Here is a 24,848-nt window from a genome sequence, read left to right as displayed (position 1 = left end):
TCTGCTCCGATCGAGTCACCCCACACACCCCCTACATCCCTTTTCAATGTCATTGAAAGCATATCGCTAATTCTTGTCCTCTTTTGCAGCGCTACAGTCTCCCATAGAGTACCAACGCAAAGAAAGTAGCTCAGCAGTGCTGAGGCCCCAGACCGGTAGGGTCTCTCAGCCCAACAGCAGACCCTATTCTTCTGTTCCAGTAGGGTCTGAGAAGCCTTTGAAGGCTACAAGCCGTAATCCCTCTCTCCCACCCCTGAAGATATCTACCTCCAATGGCAGCACAGGGTATGAACATTCACAGCCCGGAGACAAGTACGAACAAAGCAAGGTACTGAACTCATCTGGTAAAACATGATCTCATAGTCCATTTCTTGTACCATAGACTATCAGTGACGTTAGCTTTAATTATCAGCTAACCAGGTCAACAGGAATCAACATACTGAAGCAATGGTGTGAAATGTGATTTGAAGTTAAACGGAGACTGTGAAAGCTCTGGCACTCAGGCAGGTGGCTCTTCAGCTGGAAATCTGGAACAGAACCTGTCCGGAGCCCTGACCCCAGTGTTCTTCAGGGCACTACGTTTGTGGACTTGGTGAACTGAATTTCCATTTGCGGTATCACCAACAGCAATATTCAGACCTCTTTAATATCCATTAACCACCCATTCCTGAAGAGGTCTACTCCGATGGTTTAAATAGCTTAGACCTTTTCTCACGTAACAGCTCCAAAGATGCCAGCTGAAGGTTGTAATCCAGGTGCGTGTGCACTACCCCAACACAATTCACACAAACCAAGGAGGCAGTAACTGTCAGTGGTGTTTGGGCCCAGCTGCTGGCTGCAGTTAACCAAAGCCACTTTCCAGTACGACCTATATTTAAGATCAATGAAATGTGTGAGTATTCATTTGGCTTCTAATGTGAGCCTTCGTTGGTCTTTCCCTGCATTTGGTTCAGCACAGGTAGTTCATCTGCAATACCACGCAAATGAGTACACTGCTCTGGCACTGTCACCTTCAGAACAGCTGTGAAATCTAGTCCGAAGCAGGAGGCTGGTTTGCGTCAGGTTTCTGCTGATGCTTCAAATCCTCCTCTACCTATGTGAACTTGCATGTGTTTTGTATCTTTTTCCCTGGTGCAGTTAGGCTGGAAATGAAGTGCTTGCTGTGACTGCTGCCAGAAAAGGCAGGTTCCTCAGCACCGCCTGCTCACCAGGTTTCTCTTGTGTCCACTTCCACAGACTGATTTGGGAGGGTGCAATGGGACCTCTTCCATGGTGGTGATTAAAGATTACTATGCACTGAAGGAGGATGAGATCTGTGTGAATCAAGGAGAGGTGGTTCAGATCCTCGCTATCAACCAGCAGAACATGTTCCTGGTGTACCAGCCTGCAAACGACCACTCTCCGGCTGCTGAAGGATGGATCCCTGGCAATATCTTGGCTCCCCTCACTAAATCCACCACAGATAGTAGCGACGGAAGCATCAAGTAAGTGCCATGTTGGCTTCGCTGGGAGCACTATGTGGATTTTTTGAGGAAAATAAATAAATAAATAAAAATAAACAAACCCAAATGGTAGGGAATTCCTGCTGATTTTTATCTACAGTGCCATTGGAACAAGTTGAGTGGTCAATTCACAGCATCGGGCAGCCATGGTGGATAGCTTGGGTTTGGCTTATTTTTGTTTTGTGGGGTTTTGTTTATACTTTGGAGAGAAATAAAACCATAGATGGTTAAAGACATATTTTACGTTACACCATTTTACACCAACATGGACCTGCTTGGACTGGACTTATATTTATGTTGTATTAAGTTACTAATCTATATATTGGTTATAACAGCATCTAGCAAAAAAATAATCAGGCCCTGTGTTGGACTGAGGTTCGCTTCTCTAAGAGGAGAGATTTTGTTGTCTATGGCAATTTCCTTGTACAGCTTGTATCTTTTTTTTTTTATTTTGTTTTGGTTTGTTCTTTTTTTTCTGTTCGCAGTAACTTTTGTAAAATATTTTTTGGTTTGCAAGACCCCCATCCAAGTACATTCCTGTATAAAGTATTTTGCACTATTTAAAAAAAAAGAAAAGAAACAAACTCATATTGATGAAGTCAGGTTGTGCAATATAATGGATAGTCGCAATGTTCATCATTGTACCTGTAATGTAACTAATTTTAAATGTACTATTTTAAATATGTAAAATAAATTTTCACCATGAGCATGTTTTAATGAGGTAAAAGAACTAGTTTGACCCTTTTTTGTTTAGTTTTGTTTTGTTTATAACATTTTGTTGTTTATTTAACAAATGTGTGGATATATATTTTTCTTTTTTGATTTTTAGAAATTTGTCAGTCTGAAATGACTAATGCAAGAAAGTGTTTTTTTGGTATTAAATACAGAAGGTACAACCCTCTTTTCAGTAATACCGATTGATTTCTTTTAACATCTAAAATGACTACATGGTAATGCATGGTGTATGCTACAAATTCTGTTATCTTACGTGAGTGCCTTGAGGTGCAGAACTGAATGTGAGGAAAGATTTTGTGAGAGATTCACTAAAAGTAATAATTTGGTATCTGCTAAAGATTCAGTTAAGAAATACAGTGACTTGACCCATCAGTCAGTGATCTCAGGAATACTATTGAATGCTATTGCAAATGAAAAGTTAAGCCAAAGAAATTGCTCAGCACATCTCTTGCTCGTGTGCCACAGCTATTCCTGGGTTCCCCTTTAACCACAATCTGCAAACATGTGCCTTTACATTCACCCCAGCACTGGGCTCCTGGTGGAAGACTTTGATTTCATGGCAGCTGTGCAGTCAAATTCTGCAATATAGTCGTATGAATTGGGGCCAGGAAGGAATACCAGAATTGAAAGACACATGCATTGCACTTCTCTCTGTCTTAAATCATGTTTTCAGACTCAGAGCTAAAACAACGCTGCAACTAAAGAGAAGCTTGAATGACTTTCTAATATAAATCCTATGGGTTAAAAATGCAGGTGTTTTCAGCCCTGTCCAGTCTGCCAGATCACATGGACTTAAAAATAATAAAACTGTTTCTTCTGTTGACAAATACTGTACATAAAATATGTGTTTGATCCAGTAGTGTTGGCATCATGATAGGTGAGGGTCAGGGAGTCCATCAGCCACATCCTTGACTCTTAATCATATTGTAAAGGAAAGTGGTAAAGGAATTATCCCGAAGTGCTGGATAATACCCCCTGGTCTGCACACCTAATGCAGACCTCCCCCAAAAATGCCCGAATATCAAGCGACCCTTCCAGTCCAGCCAGGGCATGCAGGGAGTGTTGGTGCTCCTTATGCCAAAACACGATTGCCCGTGCCAGCCGCCAGCTCCATGCCACTGGTGGGGACCTGGGCCACAGTGCTGCCACGTCAAAAACAGTCACTATGAACCATTTTGGTCTTATGTCAGTGCAGCCAGTTGCTGGGAGGCCCGTGGGTTTACTTTTTAAAAAATGAGCTATTGTACAGCTCCAGTCAGGTGCTGAAATACAAAAAGATGGTTATGAATCATCATCAGTGATCATGGGGGAGCATCGGCTGTGTGGGGTGTCCTTCAAGTCCTACCTTGCTAACATACTGCATTTTATTGGCATCGCAGGTGATCGTTGGATTACATGCAACTTGCTTTGTAAAATGTATCAAGGTACTGTAGACGTGACATGACATGTGCCAAACATTGGGCTTAAAACATGCAAATAAAATTTGCATGACTTAAAGGTGGGCAGATGCTTTGAACCTGGATCCCAGCTCATCACACTGCTGTTTTGAGAGCTTTCAGCTTTGGACAACATACCACTTCCCAAATCCCCCCCAGCCTGCCCACTATTTAAACCAAATGAATTCCATATTGAGAATTGTTTTTATTTTATTTTTTTTTATTTTTTTATGTCTGCTTTGATATGCAATTTCTGTTGTTGACACAGCATTGCTCTTACAAAGGGTGACATGGTCTTTTTTTTTCTTTTTTCCAAGAGTAAGGTCACAGGCACAGTAATGAGGGGTGAAAAACGTTCTGGAAGTCATGCCTGCTGTGATTCTAGTCAAAAAGCATGGACTGGTTGATGTTCTCTCTATTCGGATTGGCAAAATCAAATATTACACTAATGGGAAATTCTTGGTCTTGAGAGGCAGAGCAGAGCTTGTCATTCTAGGAAATTACTTATCTCTTGGAAAGTTAGTGATGTAGCTCCCATTTTCTGAGCTATTCATGTTCTGAGTAACATGTAGGGAGCAACACCTTCAATTTCTTAAAATTTTTTATTTGCTCGACCAAGTAATCTATTAAGATGGTTCTCATTTATTTAGATTTGTTTCACTGCTTTTAACCAACAAGACTGAGGACTGAATTGACCTTTTAACTACAGCAAAAATAAAATAAATCTCTGTTTGTGGCAATGCAAGACAAAGTCCCTGAAACCAGCTGACTGAGTTCTAGTTGCCTGCTTCCATCATGGGATATTTTTTCCTGCTCCATGCATTTAAACAGCAACTGTGGCACAACATCTGCTTTGCAGAACTCTTTGGTTTGTTTTTTAACTTCAACTCTCATTGCTCAAGTAGAGATAGGCGTATTGCCGGTGGCTTTCACCTTCTAGGGAATTGCAGTAATCGCAAATGTGGATGGTGGTTCTCCTTTCCAAATCCTTCCTTCCTGCTATGATTTGCCGTTTGATTGCTGCGTTTTCTGGTACAACAGGAAGTCATGTTCATGGCATACCCTGCGCATGAGAAAGCGGGCGGAAAAGGAGAGCAGTGGCAAAAATGAAGCCAATGGGCCACGTAAATCCAAGGATATTCTGGGGAACAAAGTCTCTGTTAAAGTGAGTAAGGCCATCGGAAAGCTGTGTGCCACTCTCCTGCTTCCCATCCTTTTCACCCCCTATAGCATCCTCTCCTGAGAGAGGGAGGGGGAGGCAATTTTGGGCTTGTGTTTTTTTTTTCCACTTCAGTTATCTTTTTTTTTTTTTTTTTGTAGTATCCATTTTAGCAGGATTTTTGCATGCAAGATAAAAATGCAGCCTTTGTTTTTCGTTTTCTTTTTCCTGGCATCCCATACGCAAGTAAGTAATCTTCATTAAAAGACTATGTATAAGGTTAAATAACTGTTCTGTAAATAACTGAAAATAGTGAATGACTTACCTCTGATCTAGCCCAATCTGCAGCTCCATCAGAGCAACTGCAGCGGTGAGAAAGCCACCGGGTGAAATGAATGCCTTTTTAATGTTGATGAGTTTTTCTTAGGCCAATATTTCCCCACATATTATGGTAAGGGGTTCTCAACCTTGAGATGCTAAAGAAGTTCGCTCTGGGGAGATGGTCTGAATGACCTTTTTATTTCCATATTACCAGACAGGAAAGAGATGCTGACTCGGTCTTGCCAGGAGAGGGTTATGTGTGTGTCCGTGTGTGTGTGTGTGTCCGTGTCTGTCTCTCTCTCTCTGAGATCTCCCAGTGTGGAAAAGGTTGAGAACGGTGGGGTTAAGCTCCATCTTCAGCTCTGAGTGCCTAACTACTGTGCTCCAATTGAGAGGATCCATCTCTATAAACCAACCATGAGGCCTGCTCAGGACTAATCTGGGGCTATCCCTCCCAGCAGAGGCAAGCAAACAAATACTCGTTGTGGTTTTGACACAACCAAAGCCCAGCCTTGATGCAGGAAAGCACTTGAGCATGTACTATGGATCCACCCCTCTCCAGGAGAGCCCATGATTAAGTGTTTTCCTTTCTGGAGGCTTTCCCTCATGTATGCCTCGTGAAACAGATGGCATGTGCAAAGAGGAGCCCTGCCACTGCCACCCGGCTGCCCCTCGCACCCAGAGCTAAGGGCAGCAGCTGCTGCAGCATGGTGGTCACGGGGCTTCCTTCTCCTGCTTCCTTGCTGTTGTACTGCCCGAACGATTTGCGGAATCACTGCCTCTCCTCTGGCAAAAGCATGTCTTCGCCTTTGCTTCTCTTGTTTTGTTGTTCGTTTGGTTTGGGTTTGGGTTTTTTTTTTTTTTGGAACATTTTCTGTCCTGTTATCCGTCCCCATGCTGCTCACAATTCCTTGCTGCTCTGCCCTGTCTAACCAATCTCTCCTCTAATCTCTTGTTCTCTTTCTTCCTCTTCATGCTGCCAAACAAGGAGACAAACAGCTCAGAGGAGTCAGAGTGTGATGACCTTGACCCCAATACTAGCATGGAGGTAGAGACAATCATCCTTGTCATTATTTTTTCCAAGAACATGTGCCTGTTTTGAAATGCCTGTGCTGGAAGGGGAGCTGGTGGGTCTGCATCGCTCATGGACATATGTGCCAATTAAACATGAGTCACACAAAGCACCAATTCTGTTTTTGCCAAGCAGTGAACTGGAGTTCAGGTTGCCTTTGTGATAGCAGCAGTGGAGGAAGTTGAGGAACAAGTTCTTGCTGAGCTGGAGGCTTACATAGCCGCCCTCAGTCGCTGCTTCTCACCTGGGACCTCGCTCAATGAAATGATCGTGCATGCTTGTCAGCTACCAATAAATGCAGCAGCTCTCTGTTTTAAAAACACCCACTGTCCTGGCAACACATGCAGGGCTGCTAGTCAGGTTTGTGTTGTGAATTACTGGAGCAAACGATGTTGCACCAAGCTGGTGCTTTAAATATAGATCAGAAAAGAAAAAGTTTCTTTTTTTTTTCCTAGCAGTTGATGTCACTTAAAAAATGGGAAATTGTGTTTCTGTAAAGGTACTGGAAGACTTTGGTAAAATTAGTTGCTTTAATGTACCTGTATCATAGACAAGACTAATGCAGATAAGTGGACCCAACTTGTGATGCATTACACAACTCTTTTTTCCAGTGTGAAGCCACTGATTTTAGTGGAGTGACCAAGACATGCCTTGTTAAGAGAGCCAGAAAGAACTTAAAATCATGAGAGCTGTATGTCTGGCTCTTCTCAATTAATATCTTGCAGAGCCCATTTTTCTGTGTATGGTGACCACGCTAAACACCTGTGTACATTGTACCAAGGCTGAAAGAGCTTCCTACTGAAACAGGCAAGGAAAAGGTTCAGCAAAACCTCTGATTTTGTAGAGATGGTAGAACAGGTCATTGGAGAAGAGGGATATTGCACCTCCAGGAAGCTGTTAGCCAGATTGCACTACAAACATCCTGCAAAAGAAAGCTGACCTTCCTCCTGGGGTTAAAAAACAGCAGAAATGTATTGAGATGTACCACCTCAGCTATTAACCTGAAGGTTCTCTTCTATTTTAATTGCGTTGGCATCAGTAAATACATCTTTGAGAAAGGGATGTGTGCTAAAGGAAAGCTTGTTCTCCCTGTCCCTTTATTATGGATGTTGTGATGCTCCTTCTCAAATGTGTTGTGAGAAATGTATTGGATTAAGGCCTCAGGAGCTAAAGCCTTTTCTCATTAAAACAGAAGCAAGGCAAGCTTTTTCCACCACCAGAGCCTGATACAGGATTTCATCGTGCAGGAGAACTGTGGAGGAAGTCAGACAGTGATGGCAGAGCATCAGGAGGTCTATGCAGAGATGTCTAACCTGCAGCGCAGCTGGCTAGCACACCTCAACAGCACAGGCCTCAGCATGCGCTGTGGAATCTCTTCTCAGAGGAACTGCAGCTGGATCTCTGGCAGCTCCCAGGGCTGGTGGGCTTTCCAGGCTCTTTCTAGTCTGCATTCCTCTCCTCTGGTGATGGTTCCAGTTTTCAGGCTTGTCAGTGAGGGGAAAGGAACATTAGCAAGTCCTTTCAAAATCATTTATCCCCACCTCCAGCTCCTTTCCTGAGGCAGGCTCACCATGGCATGGTGGAAGACTTTTGGGCATGACCCAGTCCATAGGGGAAACATTAGTCCCTTGCTTTTGCAGGTTCTTGTGTCCCGTGATTGTGCTTGTGCCTGCACATAGTATCGGAGCAGGACTGTCAAATCCTCCGTCAGCCAGCGTGTTTTCGGTCTCCCCTGGGGACAGTACCCGATACAGAGGGAGTAGGGCAGCTGGTGTACATTCTTAACCGTATTTTGCAGAAAAAAAACCAAACAGCTGACTTTTCTGGCTTTGTGTCTTGTGCTTAAATATTGCTAAAAAGCTCTGATACCCTCTACACCAAGCTGTGCACGTAGTGAAAACCAGCCTCTCCCCAGGCTCCCCCTTCTCTGTTCCAGGGGTGTGTGGTGAGGTGGCGAGCTCCTAGGCTGGGAGCATCACCGGCTGCCGGCGGTGGGGGCAGACCTGGCTCTGACACCTGGCTCAGCTTGTGACAGTTTCATAGGCTCGGCTTGTGACAATTTCACAGTCTGTGGGAGTGCTGGCAGGAGAGCTGTGTCCTGGCCCAGACACCACCATTTACAGGCCCACGCGGCCTACCTTTGTCATTAAGGAGGAGGCCTCTGTACTTGCAGCCTTGGGCGAGTCACCCGGCTTCTTCTACAGGGCTGTCACCCCAACAGGCCGACATCCCTCTTCCTGTCATACGTGAGAACAGGCTCCCAGTGCTAGAAGAAAGAGAGCAGGCTCTAAATGCAAAGAAGCCACATTAATTAGTTGGAAGTGTTAGTGAATTTTACCTCCAGCCTGTTTCCTGTGCGAGAAGTCAGTAAGCTGGTCATGATATATCCATGAAGTCCCACGGCTGCTGCAGTCTTTCAGGTCCAGCTTTGGTTGCTATTTATAAAATACCACATATCTGTTCAGTAGATTACAGATTATTGAAGCACTTTGACTTTGTTTTGTTTCAAGGGGAAATAGAAAGAAAGAAAGAAAGAAAGAAATGTGAAGAACATATAATGAGAGCAAAAAACTAGAATTGTGACTGTTTTCAAAAAGCTAAAATGTTATTACTATATTTTTATCTGCATAAATAGAGAACTTTCCATTCTTTGTAACTTGGAATAGAAATTGTATCTCTTGGTGGCTGTTTCTTTTCTTGTAGTTTATCAACATGTAATGAAAGCGGACAAGAATGGAAACGAAATATGGTGGTGTTTTGTTTTGTTGTAGTTTTTTTTTTTCCTAGTTTCTATTTTGTGCAATTGTTACACAAAACAGAAGGTGTAAAGTCACCTGTCAGGTATGTGGAGTGTAGGAGCAGGAATGTGAGGAGCAGTTGTAGCCACGTGAAGGATAGGAGTAACCTGTATTTAAGAAAGATCAGAGTGTCCCTTTCCACGTGTCTGTAGCTAATTGCACAGGGACAGGCAGTTCTCCTTCTGGGAAGAAGGTGTATGTCCTTGTGAATCAGTGAATATCATCCACACCCATGTCTGGGGTCCTGGACAATGACACAACTAATTGTCGTACAATTCGGTGTCATAACACCTCGTGGGGTTTCAATATTGCTGAGGAGGTCATAGGTCACCTGTGCAGATCCCATCAGGCCACCTCTCTTCTCTGAGCAGATGTCCTCCCAGCAGACCTGATGGAGCTGAGGCTCGCTAAATTCAGCTTCCAGGCTTTGGAGCAGACCTCTTCTGTAGGGATCTGACATCTTGTTTTGCACAGGGCGATGCCAGCTGCGGTGCATTGCAAGTAATCCTGACCAACAGGCAGCCAACACCCAGTGTGTTTGTTCCTGCTTCTTAGCCCTGCAAAGGTGCGATGAAGTCCAGGCCCACCCTGAGTTGGTGGAAGTGCCATCAGTAGGTTAGTGAGCTGGGATATTGCCAAGGTATGTAGGTTGGGCTTCATCATCATTTTTTTTTCAGTTATGACACTTTAGTACATTCAGGACTACCCAGAGACTGAGGGAAATCAGCACTGGGAGCATGCTGCAGGCAAGAACATCGTGTTAGCATCCTCATGGTCCAAGTGGTTGAGTAAGCAATGGCTTGGTGGATAACAGCATTGGCTTCACATCAACTCTCAGCTCAGGCCAGGAATTCCCAAGTGCTTTAGGTAAATGTGTTCATCCCTCTGCCTTGAGTTTTGCATCTCCAGAGCATATCTAACATACTCTCTCTGCTCTCGAACAATACTGGTAAGAAAGCCTTTCCAGGTACAGATTATTTTCCCATGGCTGTTTATGCGCGTAGCACAGCACTGCCTTACTCTGGGAAGAGGCTCTTATCACAGGTACAACAAGAGCAAGTGCAATTCTGAGAGCTTCCAGTGTCCCTGGGGTGGCCTCCACAGGCAATACCAGAGTCCTGCTGCCCTGGGTGGACAGGGATGCCGTGACGGAGTGGGCAGGTGGCTCATCAGGTGTCAAGCCAGTTGGCAGCACAGGTGCTGCAGTTTAGCTTTTGGAAAAGAAACAAGTGATCTACTTAATCTGCAGGAAAACAATAGGGTGCCACAACACGGTGTGGTAGCCTTCAAAAGCAGAGACACCCTACAGCTACAGCCATTGAAGCACATCAGCTGGAGCCTGATGCAGGGAATAGGACTCCTGCCGTGCACAGACCCACAGGACATGGCCAGCATCCCCTGTGGCTCCTCTCAGCGACAGCTGAGCCCATCCATGCTGGGTGCCAGAAGGCATCCCCCCTCCCCACCAAAGGCCTGGTACTGTGGGATGTTTCATCAGGTACCATTCTTTCAGTTTAAATAATTTCTCCCACTGGGGGCACCTACCCACATACAGGGAGAAATCCTTATTCGCTCCACTTATCAAGAGATTTCTCTTGTTTTTTTTTTTTTTTGGGGGGTGGGGGGGAGGGGGAAACTTTTTCCCCCTAAAAATTTCACATTAGAAGTTGACCTGATCAGAGAGGGACTAATATATCTTTTCCTGCAAATTGCAGTTGGTTTAATTCTTCTTCACTTCTTTATTATTTTTTTTCTGAGAACCATTACTTTTTTTTTTCTTTTTTAAATGAAGGAGCAAGGAGCTTGCTGCTGGCTACCAGCATGTGCGAATGAGTCAATATTTTATTTTAACTTGATGAGCAAGAAGTGCTATGAGGTGTTTACCAAATGCAGAGCTGCTTGCCTTGGAGTAAACATGCCCTCTGCTGTTTAGCTAAAGCATGGATCTTTTTATGGAGGGCTTGGTTGGCAGTCCAGCCTTACGACTCAGCAAAAGTGGGGAAAATCACTGTTTGTCCTGTTTGTGATGCACTTACGTAGCATGTGCATATACATGACAGATAAGCTCTGCTAACAAGTCAGAGGTTGGAGTCACTTTGCAAATGGACAGCTTTGCTGCGACGAATGCAAATGCCTTTCTGTGCTCATAACATGATCTTGGCAAACCAGGAAAAATGTGATCCAGTGGTGCAAAGTGCTGAGTTGCTGTATGCAGCATTTGTGCTGCTTTTCTGAAGTCTGACTGCAACACTAAGTTGCTTCTTTTGTCCTGTTTAAACAAACTCACAGAAAATTCAGCATGACACATCTGGAAGCCTGGTGAGCCCTTTGCAAGTAGGCTTAGGTGTTACGGGTGGATTTGGCAATCATCTCCAAACCCTGTTTTGCAACAAAAAAGTCACTTAGACCCACAAAGACATCTGGACCTTTCTTGGTCTGAGCCCTGAAACAACGCAGGCTGGAGAAGGGAGGAACAAGGTCTATTTCTGTCTTTTCTATGGAATAATGCTGACCTGTCGTCCCATTTGTGTGTCTCAGTCCCTTCTCTCCAGCTTCCATTCTTTGCCTTGTCAGTGCTGGACCCCACATGGTGTGAGCAGAGACTGCTTCATGGGCTGCCTTTGTCACTTTGCGCAGGGTTTCCATTTTTAGCATCACTGTTTGAGAAACAAACTCTACCAGCCATGCAGTTAGAGGATTTTGTCCACTCTGGATCCGGCTGCAGGTATTTTGCCAGACAAAAAAAGAAATCTGTCATCTCCCTTCAGCTCACTCACCTGCAGGAGGCTGTGCAAAGTTCTCAGAGGGTGAAGGGGCCATGATCCGGAGCTCTCCTCTCCAATTAAAAGTCAATTTGGCACATGAAGAAATCACCTCCAAAGGCCTTTCACTTAGTCGAGAAGGACTTCATGGAGTCTGTCTTCTCCTGCCATGTACCCATTGCCCAGAAACCTGGATGCTCTGCAGAGAGAGGCACCATAACCCCATGGGGCTGATGTGTGGGTCAGGAAAGCTGGCTTCTGGCTGTGAATCTTTCATTTGCTATTTCTGTACTTCTCACCCTGTGATTTAAGCAAAACCTGTTCCCTAATCAAGTGATGTATTAAATCATTTTGGTAGCATTTAGCATTCTCTTGCGAAAAGGCTTTTATTTTTCTCTAAGCTTACAGCAGGTGAAAGCTGAGACATGGCTGTGGGGTGTCGTTAGGCAGCATTTTATTAATTAGCAGCTGAAGTTTTATCAAAGGAAATGTAAATTTTACCCCTAGACTCTTCCAATGTTATCTAGCAGCGGTAATTTTCTTTTATAATATCCCATCAGTAAGGCAATGGAAAACAACATTGGTAAGTCAATTATTATAAATGATTGTGCCTTAGAAAATATTGAAATTGTAGCATTATTTATTTATAGATGTATCTATAACATATATCACTGTAGCTGTATCTTCTAATGTATCCTTTAGCACTATAAAATTAATATAAAGTGTTAGGAGCGTTTCTTTCTCTGGATCTCTAATCTTACCAGGACAGAAATCAGTGAATAATATGGGAATTTAGTGCACGCTGCAGGGAAGACAGGGGAGCACTACAGAGGATGTATGTGTGCTCCAGTTAAGCCACAAACTACAAAAATGAAGATGTATGTGCAAATGAACTGCTGCCTCAGGTTACTAATCTGATAAATAGATGGTCTCATTTAGTGAAAAGTGGCAAGAGGTGGTTATCTAGCTGGAAATCTCCCTCCCTACAACAGCTTTTTCTTCCTTTGCAGTGCTACGTGAGTGCTGTAAGTTAATCACAAGTGCCGTCTTCCCTTTCCCTCCTCACAGGCGGGGAGATGTTTTCCTTCACCCAGTGCCCTCTTACACCCCGATTGCTTCCTGCCCATGGGGGCTGGAGGCTGTATGTGCATCCTGGGCCACAGTTGCAGGAGGAAGGGTGACAACAGGGATGAGGGATGAGACACAAAAGGCCATCAGGGTGCGGGGGCCCCATGGGTGCAACCAGGCCGAGCTGTGCCATCGCACCACAGTGGGGACACGCTCTGCTGCCACCTCCCCATGGAGGTGCCCCCAGGTGTTCCCAGTGTGGCCATACGAGGACTATAGAAATAGTCCTCAAAGGGACCTTTCCAGGGGTGTAGCAAGAGGCTGGCTGCTTCCAGGCTGCTGGGGATGAAACGTTTGAACTCTCAATGCTCTTGGGAGAACCCAAGAGCCCAAACCATCTCGCCTGCCAGGTCCAGACCTGAAGGATAGGCTGGCCACGTGGTAGCGACCGTAACCTCTGTGCCCACAACCACCAGCCCACGCCCCTCCCTGGAGCACAGCACAAAGCACTGGCATTGACGGGTTGCTTCAGCCAGTACGGTGAATTTGGGTTCTCTATACGTGTTCCCGTAGGACCAAACTCTGTCTGCTGCTAGGCCACAGGATAGTCTCAGTCTCAGACGATGAGGAATTTATGGAAGTTATGTTTCCATGGGAGAAAATGCCCATGTGAGCGATGAGTCCACGTTGGACTCATCCATTTGTGCTTTCTGGTGGTGATGGGGGAAGCAGAGCCTGGGGGCTGAGTGCTGGTACCAGAGCTTAGCCTAGGGCTATGCAGAAGGGCTATGCAGCCAAAATTAGTCTGAATGCACTCCAGTGCCTCCTTGAATGGCACATTGAGCCATGCACCTTGGAAAACTATTTATAACTCTCCAAAATAAATATGAATCTCAAAGATGCATCTACGTGTTTGAAGGCTTGTTGCTTCTGCCTCGTGGCCTGGTTTCTGGTCACTGCAATAACTCCCATCAGCTTTGGCAGACCATGAATTAGGTCACTGCTTCACTGACATCTTCCAAAATAGCTCTGAAATAGACAGTAGCAAAGAAACAAGGTGAGATAACCACACTGGTGTTTATGGTGCTTGATATTTATTAGTGTGACTTTGGATAACAAGACCTTATTGGATTATTAAACCAGTTAATGAGGCTAAAACATCTATACTATGGTACACCATTATGTAGTTAGAGTTGATGCTGTGTGTGAGAACTTATCGCTGTTGTCTTTGCTATCCCCCAACTTTTCTTCTAGGACTAGCATGATGTAACTATCACACATATCTATGCTATGGTGAGACAGTAGCTTTTCAAGTCTTTGCTAACTTGATCAATTAACGAGTTAGACAAAATAACTCTCAGTTATCCAATTCCAGGTTCAAGTTATAAAGTTTCCAGCAGCCAAATGAAACAAGTGGTATTTTACTCATGACAGGCCATGAACTGCTGCAGGACTGATATGTGTCAGTACGCAAAAATAAGCCAGTATTTCTGTTTTAGCACTTTACCTTTTTTTCCCTGAAGCTGAGCAGAAGCTCCCCACAGCTGGTTAGTGGCTAGAGCACAGGTGAGGTGCCCCAGGTGCATGGTGGCTGCAGGTGCTGTGTGATGTGGGTCTGGAGCTGGGCACAGGGGGGCACAAACCACATCCAGGTGGAAAGCAATTAATGGCTTGAGCATCACCTAAGCAAAGAGAAAGCACGGTCACCTTCCTCAGCCTTGGTGTTGCGCCTGCTACCTGCGATGCAGTTCACACAAAGTCTGCTTTATCAGCCTTCCAGAAACTGTAGCTATCATTTACTGTTTCAACTGCGCACTGGCTTGTTCAGTTGTCACCAGAGCTTGCTGTGTTTGCCAGTTGTTGAGACTGCTTGAGCCCACTGGTCAGTGTTTCTGCAGTTCGGGTCAGCCTCACCTCCTTGCCTTGTGAAACCAGATGTCTCTCTGCAACTGTCCAGACAACTAAATAACTGCTTTATATGTATTATTTCTTTGTATTTTTCAGATAATCAACCCCAATTTCATTCAAGAAGGTGAGTTAAAGACAGCTGTGCACTGACTTGCATTGAGGGGTGAGCCAGCAGCTGGGATTTAGTCCCACACAGCAGTGCTCACAGCAGAGGCAACTCTTCTTCAACAATCTGCTGGTGGGCTCACAGAGCCTGAGAACATGCACTGAGTGCCCCAAACCCACCCCTCGCCAAACACACCTTCGCCCAGCCTCACCTTCCTGCCAGAGCTCAGACCCAGGCACAGTCAGTCCCTGCTACCTCCTTCCCTGGGCTGCTGGCAGCTGGCTCTTAGTGAAGGTGGAGTTTCACTAACAACTCTGGGATAATCCATTTGGGACCCAGATCTTCAGTGCTTAACCCTGACACGTCACCCCTCTACAAAAGCAAACCACAACTGATCCTATAATGTGTTCTCCAGACTTGCATGGGGAACATCCTCTCCTGTGCATTAAAAGAAGGTGTTCCTTCTATGTTCTTCTCCAGTGGCTCCAGAGTTTCTTGTGCCTTTAGTGGATATCACCTGCCTGCTCGGCGACACGGTGATGCTGCAGTGCAAAGTCTGTGGACGTCCCAAACCAACTATAACCTGGAAAGGACCAGATCAAAACATTCTTGACAATGACAACAGCACGGCCACCTACACGGTGTCATCCTGGTAAGGTCCCGTCTCTGGATCCCAACACATCTGGTCATGATGGTCATGTCCTCCTCAAATACAGCACCAGCTGGGCTACAAGACTCATTAGAAATGCAGTTAATCAAGGCTGGCATGGTGAATTGGCACATCGCTGAGCCAGACGTCAGCTAGTAGAAAGGGTTGAACTCTGGGTTTTGGGTAGCTCTATAGTTTCCCAAGTTGATGTAGCCTATCTCCACTGAGCGTGTTGTGGGCAGTTGTGAACTTTGGTTGTGCTGTGCCCCAGAAGGCCAAGACCTCTGAGCCAGCTGCAAGCCAGAAGCAATTAATGTTTCCACCATATTATTTTGGGTAATATTGCCTCCGCTTTGCTGGGGCTTATCTGCTTGGGTTTGATATGATGCTCACCTTTGGTAGGGACAGGAGTAGAGCAGAGCAAGCCCTCATCAGCTTGCAATATTCTTCATTTACTTATCCACACCATTGGGAATGTTCTCATCTCACGGGCAGAGGTGGTAACTCATGCAGTTTTCCTGAGCCTTTCCTCAGCTGCTCCTCAAAGAGCCTACATGTGCTCCTGGGAAGGCTACATCCAGCTGCACTTGGACAGAAAGATGCTTGTCATGATGTTCCTGGCCCATCTTTACAGCAAACAATGGGATGATCTGAAAAGATCTGGAGTTGAATTCAGGTCAGATAACAGCCTGCTGCTGGATGCTCATCTGCGGCTTACATAAGCTATTTGGGCCAAACTGAAGTGGAAATCTCCAGGAGGCAATCTTTCATGTGAACTTGTGAGCAGTGCTGGCTCAGGCTGAGACAAACCCGGGGAGTAAAAAGTCCATGGAAGTGACAAATGTACACTAAGAGAGAAGGGATTTTACATGTTCAAAAAAAAAAAAAAAAGAAGAAAAGAAAAGACGTCTGATCAAGAGCTTCCTTCAGAGACTGTTGCCTTGTGAAGCTGCCCCAGGGTACCCCAAATTGCCTTGTTAGCCATTAGATTGGTAGAGCCTTATCTTCAGGCTGCTGGCCGGGGCTGGGATGGGGGGGGTATTTCCATATGGGGCTCTGTTTTACATCAGCCTTTCGCCTGTGCCGTCCCTTGCTGTGCGCTATCAGCACTTGTGTTGTCTCGTTCCTCCTGCTTGTTTTTCCATGCAGGCGCTGCCTGCCAAAGAGAGGCCCAGCAGATCAGCGTCTGTCTTACAAATCCTGCTGGCATCGGTGTCCGGATTGCGGGGGAAGGGGATGTTTCTGTCCCGTTCCTCAACCAGCACAGTCAGGCCAGCCAAAGCCACAGTGTCCGTGCGGTTACACCGGCAGCCGTGTCCCTGTGCAGTTTCCGATGGCTTGCACGTTCAAGAACCGCTCTAGTTTTGCCATCAAAGAAATTTATTGTTGGCTCTAAGTGGGGTCTCCAGCACAGCTAGCTCAGTTACACAAGCAGAATCCTTTCATTCAGGCCAACTCCACTGAGCTGACTATCTGCAGACCTGCTATAAATTCAGTAGGTTGAGTAGAGTTGTTTATTTGCTCAGATTGGCCAAAAGACCGAGCGTCTCCCAAGAACTCAGCGCTGACATTTTTTATCCCCAGCTGCTGTGAAATGTCCACTCTCCTGGCCACAGAGGTCACCATCACATGCTCCAGGGGTCTGAATCTCCTTTGAGACCACAGCAGAGCGGCAGATTTGCCCCACAGGGCCCCATTGGGACCATTCTGCTCAAAGGTTTTATGGCAACCTAATCCTGAGAGATGGAGGGGTTGCATTTGGGTCCCAGATTGCTGGGGGGATGCTCCTTGAAATGAGTTAACAGGATTTGTGTGCACATGTGTTTGTAACGAGACAGGACAGAAGTGGGGATAAAAAGCATTATTGGGCAAAGCAGTACTTTGTAATCCAGGCTTCTGCACCCGCAGTGACTCCGGGGAGCTGACGCTGAAGATCTGTAACGTGATGCCCCAGGACAGCGGCATTTACACCTGCGTGGCGGCTAATGAACATGGGACGGCATCGACTTCGGCCACAGTCAAAGTCCAAGGTAACGTGCCTGACCCTCACAGCCAGCCTTTTTCCTCTACAGGGCCGGGAACACACCGAAATGCCCGGTGCAAAGGCAGCCGGGCATGGAGCTGTGCCAGGCGAACTGAGACAAATATAACCCGTCCTTAGCCAAGCCTCCCACTGCTGGCTGAAGGCATCGCAGGCTCTTTGCGTTGGTTAAGTTGACCAAATGTAAGCATCACATCTGGGCAATGGAAACGGACTGGCAGGGGCTCAGCTCCTGCATCCTGCTTGCAGCGCTGCTTCCCGGGGTTCGGGGAGTTTGGGCCGGGGCAAACTGTTCTGCTGGGATTCAAACCCAGCCTGAGTCCTCAGTACTGTGATTAGTGACCCAGCTAATTGTAATGAATAGGAAACAGTGCGCTGATGGCTTCTGACCTCCAGCTCTGGGAGGGATGTGTTAACGTGAGAGATGAGGGCTAGCTGCTGCGTCCAAGGGCATGGCGCAGAGACGAATGTCTGGCCGGTGAATTACAGACCAGGAGTGTCACCAGCATTGCGAAGTCGATTTGTTTCTTCTCCCCTTTGGCCGTAGAGATATCATTTCCCCAATTTATCCAAACAAGTTAGTGGCTGCATTAACTGCTACAGCGCTGAAGGGAGCCCTGGGCAAAACACAGCAGCCTGGCTGGTTGTTTGTCAACCCACTGCCGCCACACCAAGCACCACACACAGATGCACTCTGAACGGCTTTCTTCTGTCGTTTTCGGACACTCTGGGGGTAACAACCTCCCCACCTCACTGCTGCTTGGTGATGTCCACGTGAATACTTGTTTCCCTCAGTTAAAGTACTAGGGCTTGCTGACATGATGCTGGACTGGGTGCCTGTTTTCTCTCCCCAAGGTGTCCCGGCTGCCCCAAATCGCCCCATTGCTCAGGAGAGAAGCTGCACCTCTGTGATCCTTCGCTGGCTGCCCCCCTCCAGTACAGGCAATTGCACCATTTCAGGCTACACTGTGGAGTACAGAGAAGAAGGTAAGTGTTTTCAGCTGTGCTCACTAGCCGAGAAAATGAGACCAAAGTAATTCTGCTTTATGGGACAATAGGTCCCAAAGCATCCTTGCCACCACTGGGGCGTGATTATCTGTTGCTCACAGATCCCAAAGTGGAAGGCCAAAAGAAGCCCTTCTGTCATGCAGCCCAACTTCTCATATATTACAGACTTTTCTGTTTCCTCCACTCTGTTAAGGCAAGTGTGTTCAGCTGAAATACGTTGATCACTAAGGCATCCTTTCATCATTTGCATTCTGCTGCCACGGTATTCATCAAGCTGTTCTGGTGGATGTTTCCTGGTAATGCAAAGACAAAGCAGCCTCATTATTATTATTATTATTATTATTATTATTATTATTATTATTATTATTTTATCTGGATAGCACTGCAGATTCCTGCATGTTTTTCTAGCTCAGTTCCAAAATCCACTCATTCTTAAATCCAGCCATCTGAATGGATTTAACTCCCCCTGAAAAAATTAAATAGAAGATAAATGCACTGTTGCCCCTGTATGCACAGCTATGTTTGCTCATCAAGGGCATTTGAAGCGATTCACATCCCCTTTTGCATTCTTCCTGCAATGGCATGATGCTCTCTGGGCAGTAAACCTTGCCTTAGGTATGTGGCCTCTGTTTTCTTCCTTCATCCTTCAAAAATCCCACCTCAGGTTAGCAAATGTGCATCTCCATCATGCTAATCACTCCATCACGTTAATACCTTCTCAAGGTCAATACTTTGCCTTCGCTTTCCTTGTGCCACCAGTGTGTTTACCCATAGTACAGAAAATATACATATCATGGTACATAACATAAAGCTAAAAAGCTCTGAAGCTACTAGTTTTAAGACAAAATTTGATATGTTATTGAAATAAATCTTGGAATGTGATAGGGCTCAGTGTCCTAGCAGTCCTTTTCTGTTCTGTGCCCTGGTGTGTTCCTGTGCAGACGAATGAAGTATTGCTCTTTGGATGCCACAGGCTAGGCAATGTTTTGTTTTTTTTTTTCTGTTAGGAGGAGAAACACGTCATGGAGTCACACATTTTTTAGCTGCAATCCTGCATATCTGCAAAAAGCCCATGCCAAGCCTCAGAAAACTGGTTCTTTGCAGCTCCAGCTTTCACTGGAGCCACCAGGTCTTCTGCAGGCACTTTGCACTGGTGCCCTTCCTCAGCTTCACCTGGGGCTTGCTTCCTACCTTTTTTTTTTTTTTTTCCCCAGTGTTTCTCTGATAGCAGAGCCATCAGCAAGTCATTCCTCCTTTTCTGCCTTATCTTGTTGCCTGCAGACATCACTGGTAGCACACAGCTTCAGCTAGACTTCTGGACAGATCGGCTTGTCCCTGGGTTGTGGTTTTTCCATTGGTAGCAGTCAAGTGAGGGGCATCTCCTTCCTCCTGCATTTCAACAGATAGGGAAACATCTGCAACACCAAACAGCTTCTCATATCCCTTTCTGGTTTAACAGAAATAAATCAGCCTTAACTTTGCCTGTTAAAAACCCCGAGGATTTTAACCTCCCAGGGCACCACATTGGAGAGAGAGCCTCTGCGTGCTTTGTTCTCATGTTGACAGCAGTTTATGAAATGTCCTCTAGCATTTGGCCGTATAACCTCTGGGCAGCAAGAACAAGTCCCCTGCTCTCCCTGCTCTGAGTTCACTCATCGGGGTTGTCTCCATCACCTCTCCTTCTCTCCCTCCCTACAACACAGGCTCGCAGGTCTGGCAGCAGTCGGTGGCCTCAACTCTGGACACCTACCTTGTCATTGAAGACCTGTCCCCAGGCTGCCAGTACCAGTTTCGAGTGAGCGCCAGCAACCCCTGGGGGATCAGCTTGCCCAGTGACCCATCCGAATTCGTGAGGCTCCCAGAGTACGGTGAGTGGGTATGGGGAGGAGGGGGTGCTGCTTGCAGGGAATCCACGGTGAGCTGGACTTGTGAGGTCCTGCTAAGAACGTTGATCCTGGAGCTGGTATGAATAGGATAGAAAGCCTGGGAGATGCTCAGAGCCAGCTCCTGCCACTGGAAAGGCTCTCCATGCCTGTTCCATGCCTGTTCCTGCACCGCCTGGCTCACAGCTGCTGCTCAGCGTGCATGCATTTCCCCAGTTTCAGTAGATCCAACACATAACCAGCTGTGTGACTGGCTTCAATAGCCTGTGCTAGATGAAATGAGATCTCACGTGGCATAGATCTCCCTTCCATTTGCACACAGATAAGTCCTGAGACTGTCTGTGTGGTCCCTTTCCAGCCCAAAACAGCAAGGACAGATTTGAATCCATCTTATCCACACCTTGCTCTGGGAAGCTCTGGCTTTTGGTGGTCTAATGCACTGGATGTGATGGAGCAGTGTGAAATTGGACTCAGTAGTAATATTTGCTGTTCTTAAGTAATATATTCTCACCTAATTTAGAAATATGCAGTTTATAATCCACACTAAATTGTATTTACACTCTCTTGCATGTGCTTTCTTCTCCCAAAGATTCTGCTGCTGATGGTGCCACTATTTCATGGAAGGAAAACTTTGACCTTGCATATGCAGAACTGCATGAGATTGGGAGGTAATATTAACCCTGCTTATCGCTGCAATGAAATACTGAAACAGTGGCTTGAAGGTGGGGCCTTGGAAGAGAGCTTAGGCTGCTTTTTGTAGTTAGCTTGAAAACTTCTTTCAGAGAACATTGCATATTAAGTACTGATTACAATACAGACCGGCCAAAATGCTGGCTAAATCTTGTCTTTCAATACCAGTTGTGATTTGAGGATTGCAACTGGGACATGGGTGACTGAATGCAAACCTCTCAGCAATTAGGCAGCCAAATCTCTGGCAGCCACGGCCAGTGCTTGCTGGTATCTCCTCTGACATCTCGGGTTTGATGTGGGCTTTTGAAGTCAGGATGACTTGCTGGTTCTGGCTGTGCTTAACCTCAGAGGCTGTTTGCAAAGCACTTAGGCATGTGACTGACTTAAATCAGGTGCTGAAGGGCTCTGCTGAGCGGGGTGGTCAGTGAGCAGGACCTTGTGCAGACAGCTGATAAGGGCGCAAAACAACGCAGGTTGATGTTCATGCGGTCATGTCTTATCCCAGAGGTCAGCGACGAGCTTCTGGGGCTGAAAGGGTAGGAGGCTGCCTGGTTCTGTGGAAAGAAGAGTGTATGTGTTACCAACAGGCCAAGTGCAGCACATGGCTTCATCAAGTACTCTTGCTTCCAGGAATGGTGCTAGGCACCAGTCTGTGTGACTTACCTAAATGCCTTCATGCCAGCTGTTTGCTCCTAATTTCTCACTGTGTGCCTGAAACTGCAAGACAAAATGATTGCTTAGCGATTACTTAACAAGGGTTTTCTTTTTGTTGTCTGAGTAAGTTCGGGCTCATTATTTAAGCAACTAGAGAGGGGAGAACCATGTTTAGGAACAAGAAGGCAGAACCTGTAAAAGCGGCAGCAAATTGAACCCAGGGGAGATTGTTAGAGGACATCAGTAGGGCTACACAAAACAAAGTGGCTGTTTGCTGTCGGTGCTTGCTAATCCCCAAAGAATCCAAACAGCCAGGGCAAGAGATGGGGGTTCTTGTTGGAAAAAGGTTATGAACGACTAGTTAAGTGTGATTCTCTGTGAAATGTTAATGTACTAAATCAAATAACACTTTGAAAATCAGCCTGCTATTGCACTGAAAAACAAGCATGATTTATTTATTGGTCCCATTCATTATTCTGATTTTTTTTTTCCAGGGGACGATTCTCCATAGTAAAGAAATGTGTTCACAAAGCTACCAGGAAAGATGTTGCTGTAAAATTCGTTAGTAAAAAAATGAAAAAGAAAGAGCAAGCGGCACATGAAGCAGCTCTGTTACAGCATTTACAGCATCCTCAGTACATCACTATCCATGATACCTATGAGTCTCCTACTTCTTACATCCTAGTTTTGGAGCTGTAAGTACATGGAGCTTCAATTCAAGTGTCTGGGTAGGAATCACAGCACTATTTAAAGCCAAGGATAAAATTCACCCTCGCTTCAGCAGGGCAAAGACTTTGTCATCTGTTTTTTATTGATTGTGACATCAAATGAAATAGCCATTTTCTGCTGACTTTCTGCTGCCTTTTCTTTACAGTAAATAAGATTCAGGGGTACAAATAAAACTGCTTTTGACTCTGGCGAGGCCTGGGTAATTGTATCAGCAGTTAGTCTGTCACACTGAATAGGATGAAATTTATTTGGGCAGTTTTGTCCACTGTTTATATGTGAGTAAACGTGCTTCAGCTGGATTGCAGCCTACATTGCTCTAATAGTTTTTGGTGAAAAAAGCTGCACAGGGACTATTCTTGTCCCCCTAAGGAGAAATAGCAACCAAAATCCAAAATGCTTCTTTGTTACAGAGTATCCAACGAAGTATATTTGGGCTCTTTGCTTATTTATTTATACACATAAATAAAACTAGGTGGAAAACTTTTATGGGGTTAGTTTTCCCACAGAACATATTACCAGCTGAAAATGCCAGTGATTCTTTCTGCATTATGCAATCCTCTCTGCAAATAAATAGACGAAGCCAAATAATTAAGTGGATCTGTTTTCAAAGGAATGTCCTCTGTCTATTGAATACATCCTTAAGCATATTACTTTACTTTGAGACTGTTGCTAATTTTTTTAGAACTGGGTTTAGCAATAGAGGATTAATCATTCTACCACTTCCACAGCCTGCAGTATCTTGAGATATCGTTAAATATCAGATCTCTCTTTTTGGTTTCCTCTATTTTTAGGTCACAAAGTTTCCATCGCAGTTTTGTTTTCAAATATTAGCTGTTCCTGGAGATGCCATGTGATCTTTCACGTGTGGGGTTTGATTTGTTTGCAGGATGGATGACGGTCGTCTCTTAGATTACCTAATGAACCACGATGAACTCATGGAGGAAAAGGTAGCTTTCTACATAAGAGACACAATGGAAGCCTTGCAGTATCTTCACAATTGCCGAGTGGCTCATTTAGACATAAAGGTAAGAGAAGAAAATGATGCTGTTACTCAGTGCCCCAGTACAGACAGTTCCCAGCTTCACTGACAGCGCGGAGGTGCAGTCTGTGCTCTGAGGGATGATCACTGAATGGACAAGTGCTACTTTTCAGACCTACTGGCCAGAGAAAGGACCTGCAGCATGAGGTCTATATCTTCCTTCAGCTCAGAGATGCACTTTGTCCTTGATTCATTGGTTTGTTCTCAAGGGCTTTCTGGAAGAGGGATTTAATGAAGGAGAAGGGCAGGACTGAGATGTCAGTAGCTTCTGAGTGAGGATGAACAAGCTACAGTCTCTAATGTCATGCTCCGTGAGACTAGCACAGCTCATTCCTCCCCGTGTTAGCACACGTGGCAGGAGGCACAGTGCTGTCCTGGATTCAGCATTGTGCTGCCGTCCTCACCAACATCCCAGTGATCTGGGACAGCAGAAAACTGGTGATTGAAGTTATGATCAAGTGCTCTGGGCTTTGTGTTCTGCAGCTTTGATTCAAGTTGCCAGGGGTATCAGATAATCTATAATTTATTTGAAGACTTAAATGGAATTTAAAAATGGAGAATGAGAGATGGATTTAACTGTCTTGTATCATGGACAATCCAGCTCCATGGAGGTCTCGTCTCAGCCCTGCAGCCCCCAGGCACGTCAGATGAAGTGGTGTTTTCATTCTTCTGCTGCCTACCGCTGCTACTACAAAAAAAATATGAGAAGATCCCTTTTGTGAAATGTCTTATGTGAGCATTAGTCCCAAAAGGCTATATTATCCAGGTTTCTTTCAGTAAGACTGCTTGTATTTTCTGCTGTATTTATAGGAGTTGTCAAAAAATAGACATCACTTGTAGGTAAGAAACTGCACTGAATTCTTTATTTGATCATAAGATACCTTCCAAAAACAAGCTGGGAAGCCAATTTTCTGTGACCTATTTACAGCTCTCCTGAATGAGGCACGCTAAATAAAGTACCCTCTGTTGCTGAGTGGGAAGAGGGAGATGCATTGCTAGGGACAATAGACCTAGCCATGGACTGTCTTGTCCCAAGATGCTCTCAAGATTGTGCTAATTTTGTCTTTCCACAACAGAAGAGCAAGTGGAGAGGTTTGAACAGTAGTGTAGTAGACTTTGAGTTGTATATATACGTGCATGAGCATGAGGAGCTATAGGAAAAATGCATGGAAAAGTGACTCTAGAGAGGTAGTGGGCAAAAAGTTAAATATTTGCTTTACAGAGAACATTTCTCTCATACATTTATGTCAACGAAGTGTCACGTAAACAAGTGGAATCTGAATAAATC

General features: G+C 45.4%; 1 protein-coding gene and 1 long non-coding RNA gene across 33 annotated transcripts in view; one reads left to right on the top strand and one right to left on the bottom strand.

The window, feature by feature from the left end:
- KALRN (kalirin RhoGEF kinase) overlaps window positions 1-24,848 on the top strand; it is a 502,773-nt gene that overhangs the window by 472,612 nt on the left and 5,313 nt on the right. For 21 of the 32 annotated variants that reach the window (XR_013953438.1, XM_080599249.1, XM_080599250.1 and 18 more), the window contains 12 exons: window positions 90-328; window positions 1,237-1,484; window positions 4,715-4,838; window positions 6,142-6,201; window positions 14,858-14,885; window positions 15,348-15,519; window positions 17,425-17,546; window positions 18,413-18,544; window positions 20,269-20,433; window positions 21,038-21,116; window positions 22,287-22,487; window positions 23,408-23,546. Coding sequence is in view for 30 of the 32 variants with exons in the window: in XM_080599249.1 (XP_080455375.1) it covers window positions 90-328; window positions 1,237-1,484; window positions 4,715-4,838; window positions 6,142-6,201; window positions 14,858-14,885; window positions 15,348-15,519; window positions 17,425-17,546; window positions 18,413-18,544; window positions 20,269-20,433; window positions 21,038-21,116; window positions 22,287-22,487; window positions 23,408-23,546 (1,709 nt within the window). In the remaining 2 variants the exon portion in view is untranslated. Of the gene's footprint in view, window positions 1-89; window positions 329-1,236; window positions 2,404-4,714; window positions 4,839-4,993; window positions 5,151-6,141; window positions 6,202-14,228; window positions 14,835-14,857; window positions 14,886-15,347; window positions 17,090-17,424; window positions 17,547-18,412; window positions 18,545-20,268; window positions 20,434-21,037; window positions 21,117-22,286; window positions 22,488-23,407; window positions 23,547-24,848 lie in introns of those variants that run through there. The other 11 variants (XM_080599248.1, XM_080599246.1, XM_080599247.1 and 8 more) reach the window with 9 other exon arrangements.
- Window positions 5,950-10,519, bottom strand: LOC308197930. The gene is made up of 2 exons (XR_013953443.1): window positions 9,355-10,519; window positions 5,950-8,660 (listed from the first exon to the last, which is right to left on the bottom strand). It is a non-coding gene; the product is annotated as an uncharacterized lncRNA (long non-coding RNA).

This window comes from Anser brachyrhynchus (assembly GCF_964034855.1).
Source record: "Anser brachyrhynchus genome assembly, chromosome: 7".
In the NCBI taxonomy this organism is placed as follows: Eukaryota; Metazoa; Chordata; class Aves; order Anseriformes; family Anatidae; genus Anser; species Anser brachyrhynchus.
The sequence above is the reverse complement of the archived record's forward strand: the minus strand, read 5'-3'. Positions and strand labels throughout refer to the sequence as shown.